Source organism: Fukomys damarensis, unplaced genomic scaffold, assembly GCF_012274545.1.
Source record: "Fukomys damarensis isolate Sample0158 unplaced genomic scaffold, DMR_v1.0_HiC HiC_scaffold_35, whole genome shotgun sequence".
Lineage (NCBI taxonomy): Eukaryota > Metazoa > Chordata > Mammalia > Rodentia > Bathyergidae > Fukomys > Fukomys damarensis.
In genome coordinates this window covers 2,441,535-2,451,708 of record NW_022900947.1, presented here as the reverse complement: position 1 = coordinate 2,451,708, position 10,174 = coordinate 2,441,535, and the positions used below count along the sequence as shown (strand labels likewise).

Here is a 10,174-nt window from a genome sequence, read left to right as displayed (position 1 = left end):
CAGTCGGCGGGCGTGGCCAGACGGAGAGTGGGCGTGGCCACAGAGGGCGGGCGCTTCCTGAGAGGGCGTGGCCAGGGCACAGCGTCTGGGAACCGGCCTCACAGTCACCTGGTCACCCACGCAACCCCCACTCCTCCCTCCCTCCTGTCCCCCTGCACTCGCTCCGCAAGTCCAGGTGAGGCCGGCTCCGTGCTCAGGCTCCTGGGGTCCTGGGTGCAGGGCAATCTCCTCCGCAGCCCCGGGGTTAGGGCGGGCTTTTCTGGGCTGCCTGGTGGGCTCTGCCCTAGAGCCCAGAGCGTGATGACGCCCCCGCGGGGCAGGCTCACCTCAACACGTCCCACCAGACTGGCGTCCCCAGCATCGATCACCCATCGATCACAAAGCCGCCTCTGGAAACCAACGTCCCCGGAGGCCGGCCTGAGGGGGCGGGAGGCTCTGGCTGGCGTCCACCTTCCCTACTCCTGGTGCCCCTGGGTGAGAGCTGGGAGCTGGAGCCCACCGAGGCACCAACGGGGACCAGGGATGCCTCCACCGGGCTGCTGTGGAGCCTGTGCCCTCCCAGGGGCCAGCGTTGGGCTGCCAGCAGGTGGGCTTCCCCTGGCCCGGGGCCTGTGCTCCAGACCTGTGTCAGTCCTTGGTGACAAGATGGTGACCCCAGGACAGGCCTGCTGAGGAGCGGCGGGGGGAGGGGGTGTCCGTGGTGGACAGTGACAGTCAGGGCTGGACAGGAAGCGCTGCTGCTCCATGGCTGATGTGTCCTCATGGAGAGGCTGAGAGCTGGGGCTGGGCCAGTGACTCTCTGGGTGGCAACTGCCCAAGGGTGGCAGGGGCTGCGGTCCCTGGTCCACCAACCTTGGGGACCAGAGAGCACGAATGGACTTGGGTTTGGGGTTTGGTTTGCATCTGAGGAGCTGGACCCACCCCTGCCTCCCTCAAGCCTGGATCCTGGCTTCCAGGTCAGGTGACACCAGGGCAGGCTACTTGGAGTAGCTGAGCCCTGACCGTCGACACTGCTGGTGTCCCCTCCTCAGGATGGTTGTGTCCCGGGCCGTGGATCCCTGTGCAGGAGCAGGTCCAGCCATGGGGACGAGACCGCCCCCCCCATAGGCAGGCGTGTGGGTGAGGGTCGCATCTGTCCCCCTACCAGCTGTGGAGGAAACCGTGTGTGGTTTGGAGGGAGGTAGGGGATGCCGGGGAGGGGCATTCTGGGGGCAGAGCCCACAGCCAGGTGCCAGTCGTCTGGGAAGACGGAGCGATGATGTTTCACGGGTGAAGTTGGCAGGCATGAGGTCATGGGAACAGCCCGCCTTGCTCTGTTCCTCCACCCAGCGCCCCTTTCTGGGCTGTGGGCACTTGCTAAGCCTCGGTCCTCTCCAGGGAACCCCACCCTCCCGGCCCTCCCCCGCCATCACTCCTCTGTCCCCAGCACAGCAGCCCTGACGTTCCGCGCCCCGCCATGCCCTCTGCTGACTCTGTGCCCCCACCTGTGCTGGGGTCCTGCGGAGCCCCCGCCCCCAGGCCTGACCCACGTGACCTCTTCCTCCCTCCTTCCTTTCAGATGTTCAAGCTGCTGGCCAGAGCCTACGCTGACGTCCACCCTATGATGACTGACAGGTCGGAGCACAGGTGCGGGGGCAACTTCCTGAAGCAGGGCAGCATCATCAACGGTGCCGACTGGTACAGCTTCACGGGAGGTGTGTGCTGCGGGGACGGGGCCTCGGACCCCTGGGTAACTCGCAGACGGGTCCAGAGGCTGGGGGCCCACTGCCCTGCTAGGGGCGGAGTGCTGGGCGGAGCCTGGCTGGGCTTCAGTTGCTGTTTCCGCTCTCGCCATGCCCGAGGCTGGGTGTGACCAGCTGCCCTGTGGCCGTGGCTGTCCTTTCTGTCCTCTGCCTTTTGATTGAGCGCATGCGTGCCACAATTCTGCTCGTGAGCAGCCCTCCCCTGCTCAGCGGCCGGCAGGCTGTGTACCAGTGTGGTCTGTGCACAGGCCACACTGCCCTCTTAGGTCGTGCAGGACGCACACACCAACTCCCTCCTGCACTCAGGAGCTCGGCTCTGCGGTTCTGCAGCTGTAGCTGCCCTGGGCACCAGGCCAGGCCACACGCATGCCACACCCACGCATCCCTTCTCTGCCTCCCCGTGCCTGTACCGCACCTGTCCGCTGTGTGGATGAGGACAAGGGCAAGACTCGTCCCGGGTGGTGGCCCTGGTGGCCGGGGGTGGGGGGACCCCTACTGCAGCCCACCCCCCTCTTCTTGCCTGAAGCCATGGTCAGGCCTGCGGTGAGCTACCCTGCTGTCCCCATGACACTCTCGAGGCAGGGCAGCTTCTCCTCCGCCCCGGACTGGCCATGTAGGGTTCCCAACTCCGGGGCTCAGTCGTGGCTCCATCATCCCTGGGGTCTGCCATGGCCCCGGGGTGGGCTGAGCCAGGAGAGGCCGGCAGCTTCTCGGTGTGCTCCTTGCTGCTGCCCACACCCACGCACTGCCTCAGGGCGGTGTGTGCCCGAGGCCACCGGTCCTCTGTGGTGCCAGCCCCCACCCGGGTTCAGGGTCCAGCTCCATGGACTGGGCAGACCCTCCTGCGCCCAGCACCCCACCGTCCGGGATGAGACGGTGGCCTCGGCCTGACGTGGCTGCTCCGCCCGCCCGCCCCCCGGCATGTCTGTTCACATACCTCCAGCACCCCACCGTCCGGGATGAGACGGTGGCCTCGGCCTGACGTGGCTGCTCCGCCCGCCCGCCCGCAGGTATGTCTGACTTCAACTACCTGCACACCAACTGCTTCGAGATCACAGTGGAGCTGGGCTGTGTGAAGTTTCCGCCTGAGGAGGCGCTGTACGGGCTCTGGCAGCACAACAAGGAGCCACTGCTCAGCTTCCTGGAGATGGTGAGCGGGTGGGAGAGCCTCGCCGGGCGGCCCTGTCGCTGTGCCCTGTCGCTGTGCCCGGCTCCTCGCTGTGGCCACCTTGAGCCTGGGGGTCCGGGGCCCAGGGCGTACTTGGACCTGGAGAGCAGAGGCCTCAGCCTGAAGGGACACGGCCGACTCGGAGGCGGGGGCTCCCTGGAGGAGCTGGCTGCCAGCTTCACCTAGGAGGGGAAACCCGAACCGAGACAGACAGGGAGCACTCTGAGGGAGGGTGGTGGCTGCGGAAGTTCCGAAGGGCACGGGAGGCCCTGAGGCTCCTGCGGTGCACTGAGTGGTGTGGCAGGACCACGGGTGGGGCAGAACCAGGTGCCTGCCGGAGGCCCCCACTGTTGGACAGGTGGCGGGTGGGAGGACAGAAGCCCTGCTGGACCCAGAGAGCCACGGTCACCCTGAAACTTTGGGTCATGGGAGTGTGGGTCCCTGGGTGCCCACTGCACCTCGCCCAGCACGGCGCGGAGGGACTGGGGACCCTGAGGAGCTCGGGGTGACACTACCCCGAGCAGTGACTTCCTCCAGTGTGCAGTCACACGCGCGGTCGGTTGGTACGGGGGTCCCTGAGATGCAAGAGTGGCACCGGGTGGCCTGGGCAGCCGGGAGCAGGTGCTCTGGTTATAGCAGAGGAAGTGCAGGTCTGGGTCACAGGGGCAGGAGCAGCGGGGAAGGGAGCGGTGTGCCCTTACCTGTGGCCCAGCCAGTCCTGTCTGGCCACCCTCCTTTCTGAAGACCGGCAGCTTTCCTTGGGGTCAGTGTGGACAGCAGTAGCAGCAACAGGGAAAAAGCAAACCCCGGATGATAACAGTTGATCTCGTCTCAGCTCCGGCTCTGTGTTGGCGGCTGCCCCGAGATGTGGCCTGACCCTTGGATAAGGGGCGCCACGCATCTGTTTTACGGCCATCTGCACAATGAGCTCTGGGAGCAGCTGTGAGGTCGGGGGGACGGAGATCTGCGTGGTGCCCAGCAGGGGGCGGCTGGCCGCTCTGGCCTGGCCTTGCCGACGGTGGATCCAGGCGGGCTGACAGCCGTGATAAGATCAGGCCTGTCGGGGCCCATTGAGGCTGTCCTCTCGGTGAGGTTGAGCAGGCCTCTCAGGGGGCAGGGCAGCGCTGTCTCTGTCCCCGCTGGTGGCATCCACAGCACAGGGAAGGCCTCTGTCAGGTGCAGGATGTCACCTCTGTGTGAACCGCCGGTGGGGCCCCGTGTGTCTCCTGCTCTTGGTGGACACAGAGGTGGTGGACACCTGACAGGAAATGAGGGCTGGAGGCATTATGGGGGCTTCCCAGGAGCGGGAGGGATGGAAGGAGCTGGCGAAGGCGTGGTGAGCGACGAGGTGAGGGAGGAGGACAGAGGGAGACAGCCCCGTGGGCTGGGAGGGCAGGCAGGCTGTCCGGGAGCCACGGGTCCCTCACTGACTGGGAAGGCACTGCAGCTCCACCCTGGGCTCAGCCAGGAAGCAGGGCGTGGAGAGAGCCTGGCCCCTGGGAGCTGCACAGCCCACGCCACCCCATCCTGCCCTCCGCCTCCCTGCAGGCACACCGGGGCATCAAAGGCATGGTGGTGGACAGGTTCGGGAAGCCGGTCAAGGATGCCCGCATCATTGTCAAGGGCATCCACCACGATGTCACCACAGGTGAGCACGGGGCCTGGCCTGGGCCGTCTGCTGGTGGCTGGGATGCGGGGATGGCGCCGGGGGCTCCCTCTGTCCTGGGCCCGGGAAGGCAGTGGGGCCCGGCTCCCGAACGATGATTGGTGTGAGTTCTGTGGCCCCAGCGAGAGCCACCACCCCTGAGACGGCAGGAGGGAGCCACCTGCACCCAAGCCCAGGCGGGCCTCCCAGAGTGCACATTGCCCTGCGGAGCCGCCCGCACAGCTGACTGGCACAGTACCGTAGACGTGTGTTACCAGGCAGGGCTTCGGGGTGAGCAGGAGTTGGACGGAGAGAGGAGGTGGAAGGATGTCCTGGTTGGCTGTGAAGGAGAGGCAGATGTGGGGTCAGTGTGGCCCTCGTGGCAGCCTCCCCCACAAACACTGGTCACTGCTCAGACCGCGGCCAGGGCGGGCTGGTGAGAGTCCTTTGCTTCTCTCTGAAGCTCCGGACGGAGACTACTGGAGACTCCTCCCACCGGGGTCACACATGGTCACTGCACAGGCGCCCGGCCACGCCAGGGTCGTGAAGAGAGTCACCATCCCCCTCCGCATGAAGAGGGCCGGCCGCGTGGACTTCATCCTGCAGCCCCTGGAAACAGGGCCCAAGAAGTTCCTGCCCGCGCTCCGCAGAGCTGTGACCCCTTTCTGGGTTGTGCGGGCCGAGCAGGAGCCCGAGCAGCTGGGGGCGCACAGGTTGCCGGGGGGCAGTGGGACCAAGCCCTGGTGGTGGGCCTACTTCACGTCCCTGAGCCCCCACAGGCCACGCTGGCTGCTCAAGTACTAGGGGCCGAGCCGCACCCAGGGCCGGGCTGTTTCCCCACCCAACATGGAACCTGCCATCGCCATTTATTAAAGGTTTTTGTTCATATCTGCTGTGAGGAGGGCCTCCGGGGAGGGACCTGGGATCTGCACTGGTCTCCAGGACCATGAGCCTTGAGTTGGCTCCACAGAAGGGAAACTGAGGCAGGGTAGGGCAGAGGGGAGCTGCACCCAGGGTCTATGTGGAAGGCTGGTATCCAGGTAGTGAGGACAATGTGGACGTGGATGGGGGGAAGCAGGGTCACCCCAAGGCCGGGCAGGTGATAAGGACCTGGCCCCAGGGCCACACTCAGGCTTCCTCGGCCCTGACTCCGGCAGGACAGTCTTCTTCCATTTCTCTCTCATCCCTGGGACACCACCAACTCCCATCCAGGGACCTGCGAAGCCCCGTGGTGCCCCTCCTGGACCACCAGTGTCACCACCAAGGGCCGTGCATCCCAGCTGTGCCAGGCAGGGAGCCAGAGAGTGGGCAGAGAAGGTGTATTGGTCACCGAGGGCTGCGGAGAGCAGAGCAGGTAGGTCTGAGGCAGAAGGACGGGCCAGGCGTGCAGCGACGACTGGTGGACACCTCCTCCTGTCCGGGCCCTCTCCGCGTGTCTGTGTCCCAGTCTCCTCGCATGTGGCGGCCTCATTGTGCCTCCTGACTTCGTGAAGACTCTGTCTCAAATAAGGCCAGCTCCCAGGTTCTGGGGCTTGGACCCCAAGGTGAACTCGGGCCCAGCCCAGTGCCTGGCACCCTGGAGCAGCTGTGGGTCCTGGCCAGGCCTGGCGAGGTCACTGTGGAGGGCAGTGTCCCCTGAGCATGATGACACTGCCCTGCACAGCCCCTTCCTGCACCCTGCCCACCTGTGCTCCCAGGGAGACCCTGGGCCTGTGGAGCAGGTGCTTGAGGGCCTGGAGGTGGCATCTAGGGACACGGTGGGCAGGATGCCACCTGGGAGCTGGGCGTGGTATTTGCCGAGTGCTACTTGCACCTCTAGGGTGCCCTGGAATGTATGCTGGTGTCTTTGGATGTGGGGTCCTGTGCCCCATGTTTACGCAGGTGGCCGAGGCTCCTAGGTTGGCGCTCAGTGGCCCCACAGCATTTGGGTGCCGTGCTGGGGTCTGCTGGCCCCCTGGGAGCCTGGGACTCAAGGACCTCTCTGCCCACCCTGCAAATGTGAGCATAAGCCCTCACTCGGCTCACCTGGCCTTTGTTGGTGGTGGGTGTGTGTGCAGAGCCCTCTGCAGCCCTGACCTCTGCCTCATCAGCCAGCCCCAAGGCCATTGGCGGGGACGGCAGGGCAGGGCGGGGCCAGGACGGTGGCCAGGATGCAGCACCCGCCCACTCCTTCCTGGTGTCCACCTCGCCCTGCACACCGCCAGTGGCACGCCCTTCGTGGTCCATGCACCCCTGTGACCGAACCCCAGTGTCCTTGGTGACAGCCTCGCCATCTTCCTGACCCCTGGATCTGGTGAGGACTGGTGTTGGGAGCTGTTTTTAGGTACTTCCTGCCTTGAGGCCCAGTCCATGGACAGAGCTGGAGATGGGTTTCTTCTTAAGGAAAAATACAGATGGAGGCAGAACGATCACAAGTTCGAGGCCTGCCTGGGGAATTTAGTGAGACTCTGTTCTTATAAAATGGGGATGAAGCTCAGTGGGAAGCCTTGGGTTCAATCCCGGGGCCACCAGAAAGGGGATGGAAACACAGAGAGCGACACTTGCCTTGACCCCTTGCTTCCGTGCTTGTGGGTCCCCTCGTCCTGGGCAGAACCCCCAGGGTCCAACTCATGGCCTTAGTTGTTTCTGATCTCAGCAGCCAAGCGGACCCCACTGTGATGGGAGCAGGGGACACAGCGCCCTGAAAACCCAGTGCTGCACTGGGAGAAGGGAGCCAGGGTGGGGCAGATCCAGGCACAGGCCCTGGGAGGGACGGCCACACTTAGGACACGCGGGTGCTGAGCAGCTGTGTGACACTGCTCTGGAGCCAGAAACTCGGGTTGCCAAGCACAGGGCTCGAGGCTGAACCCCAGGAGAGAGCGGTGCCTCTGGGCGCAGACACCCAGGGGAACGAATGGAAAACGCAGAGGGAAGGAAGGAGTGAGGACAGACCCGAGTCCAGTGCAAGCGACAGGGAAGCAGAAGGAGGGCGGAGAGAGAGAGGGTCTTGGCGCTGACGGGAGGGCTGGGTGTGGCTCAGGCGAGCGCTGGGACTAGCATGCCAAGGCCCTGTGTCTCAGGGAAGGGAGGAGGGCAGGAGGGAGGGTGAAGTCAATCGATCACTCAGTCGATGGATCACTAAGTTGTAGCCGACACTGATGCGGGAAGACACAGGTACGTTCTCACACCATTCCTGACCTAGAAGGAAAAAGCAAAAACCTTCGTACTTTTCTATCATTCTGCTTCTCACTACTGAAACAGGATGCCTGAGGGTACTGACTATGCGGGGAAGGCTGGGTCAGCTGCCAGTCCTGGGGCCTCAGGGCCCTGGCGGGGGTCAGAGAGGCCCGGGCAGGAGCGCCTCATGGCCACATCCAATCGGCCACGATGGTCCTGTCACTGAGAGCTGGGAAGGCTGGGCCGGTGTCTGCATGGTGTCCAGAGGCCGGGTCCTCCCGAGCCCATGCCCAGGATGGCAGCAATTCTGAGCCTCGTGCTGCAGAGGCAGAGTGAGGCTGGACTCCCCACAAAACGGACCATCCATCCATCCGTCCATCCGTCCTTCCATCCTCTCTTCCATTAAAGAGCTGTCTCTGCTTTAAAGATCACAAATGATGGAGCTAGAGAGGTGTCTGATGCCAGGTCCAGGGGGATGCCGGGCATGGAGGTGGGGTGGGAAAGAGGAACACTTGGAAGGGTGGAAAGGATGATTTGTGACTGACATGAAATAACCAAGCCAGTTACGCTCTAATCCACTCAGCGGCTGCTGACACAGAGCCACGTTGTCTAAACGGACGAGGAGACCTTAATAGAGCAGGCGTCCAGCAAGACAGGCAGCACCATCTTCAGAAGCAGACCAGCTTAGTAGATACCAAGCACACAAATCAGGTTTTAGAGAAACTGAACCCCATAATCCATTCAATGCATTTATAAACATTTCATATTTCAAGTAGATCACCCAATTTTTTCAAAGACTTTTTGGTCTTTCAAAACTAGGGTGATGTACTTAGTTATAAAGAAAATCTAGAGATTTTTACTAGTCATGTGCTACAAAAATTAGAAAGAATACAATTTTGCTGCTTTTCTTCTCCACAACACCCACTTTCCCGCTTGGATGGGAAGACACAGCCTTCTGCTCCCGCTCTGTCTTGGAGAAGAGGCCTGTGGCAGCAGGAGAGTGACTGGCTGCAGTGGACACTCACTCTAGACATGAAAGTCTGGGCTGTGAGGGTCAGGCTCCAGGTCTCACTGCTCCACCACCCCAGGGGTGGGCGCCCTCCTGGATGCTCCCAGTTTTCCCCACTTGGCCCCATTGGAAGGGGCAAGGGCAGGCCCCCAGGCTAGACCATCAGACCTTCTTGCTTCCCATTGGTCAGAACACAGTCACATGATCACTTCCAAGGAATGCTGGGAGATGCAGTTTTTGTCCTGGGAGGGCGTACATTCAGTGAAGATGATTGTTATTATAAGGAGGGAATGAACTCAGGAAGACAGATCTGCACAACATTCTTGGATTTTAAAGCAATGAAAACTGAAATCAGAGACTGATCTTAGAGCACTGCAAAGGAGAAATCCTCTCTGGGAGACCAGGAAAGCCTTCCACATGCTCATCCTAGAAGAGGAGGCTGAAAGTAAGGGAATCCATTGATCGTCCTAGGAGAGCATTTTACAGAAGAGATGAAAGCACTGGGGCTAAATCCTAAAATAAAATAGGAAGCAAACAGCCAGAACCAGCAGAAATAATTCAGAACCCCCGGGCTGGTTCTTTACGGAGACCCAGGGAACAGCGACACGCCTCACAGACCTGGCCACGAAATAAACAGCAGAAGAGTGGAAAATGAAGAAAGACGTGAAAGTAAAATGCTGGAAGAGATTCAGAAGAGTTTTACAACTCTATCTCACTTCACGTAAACTTTCAATAGAATTGAAGACTTTGAGATGCTGTCTAGGAAAAATACAAACTAAACAGGTAGAGTATTAAAAAATATGGGCATAACTTGCAGAACTGACCCAAGAGGAGGAGGAAGGTGGCGTGCCCCGAGAGAGACGGGGAGCCATCGCTGGGGCAGTGCGGGGGACGGTGAGAAAGTGCTGGAATTAGGTGGTGGCTGTAGCTGTGCCCGTCTGGCAATCAGTCAAACCCGAAATCACACGCGTCGTGTTGGTGAGTTCTGTGTTCTGAGAATTGTACCTCAGTAGTGCAGCCAGGAAGCGAATGAGACCAATGGGAACAGGAAATGGGCCTGCCCTTGGCCGGCGTGTGCCCAGCGGCTGGCTCACCCCGCCTGCCCTCTGGGTGCAGCGCAGGGTCAGGGGGCTGGTGTGTGACCCCGAGTCAGGTGCACACTGACTGGGATGGGGAACCATCAACCTGGAACCCCAACACCGAGGGCAGAGTGGCCTGCTTTCTGTGAAGAGGAAGGAGCTGCTTTCTGAGCAGAAGGGCAGGGGGTGGCGAGGGCAGTGCCCCCAGAAATGGGCAGGTCACGGTCAGGATAATGGCATGGCCTCTCCCATTCCCTGCAGCCCTCAGCACTGGTTTGGGGGCTCGGGAGAATCCAGGACCTCAGATCCCAGTAGGACCTTGAGGCTCACTGAGATTCACCTTAGCCCTTGAGTCTCCCTCCTACCTGCTGGCCT

General features: G+C 62.0%; 1 protein-coding gene across 2 annotated transcripts in view; it reads left to right on the top strand.

The window, feature by feature from the left end:
• Cpz (carboxypeptidase Z) overlaps nucleotides 1–5,424 on the top strand; it is a 15,999-nt gene extending 10,575 nt beyond the window's left edge. For both annotated transcript variants that reach the window (XM_010641770.1, XM_010641771.2), the window contains 4 exons: nucleotides 1,559–1,694; nucleotides 2,753–2,892; nucleotides 4,459–4,558; nucleotides 5,019–5,424. In XM_010641770.1, coding sequence (XP_010640072.1) covers nucleotides 1,559–1,694; nucleotides 2,753–2,892; nucleotides 4,459–4,558; nucleotides 5,019–5,359 — 717 coding nt within the window. In that variant the 3' untranslated portion in view covers nucleotides 5,360–5,424. The remainder of the gene's footprint in view (nucleotides 1–1,558; nucleotides 1,695–2,752; nucleotides 2,893–4,458; nucleotides 4,559–5,018) is intronic.
• The last annotated feature ends 4,750 nt before the right edge of the window (nucleotides 5,425–10,174 follow it).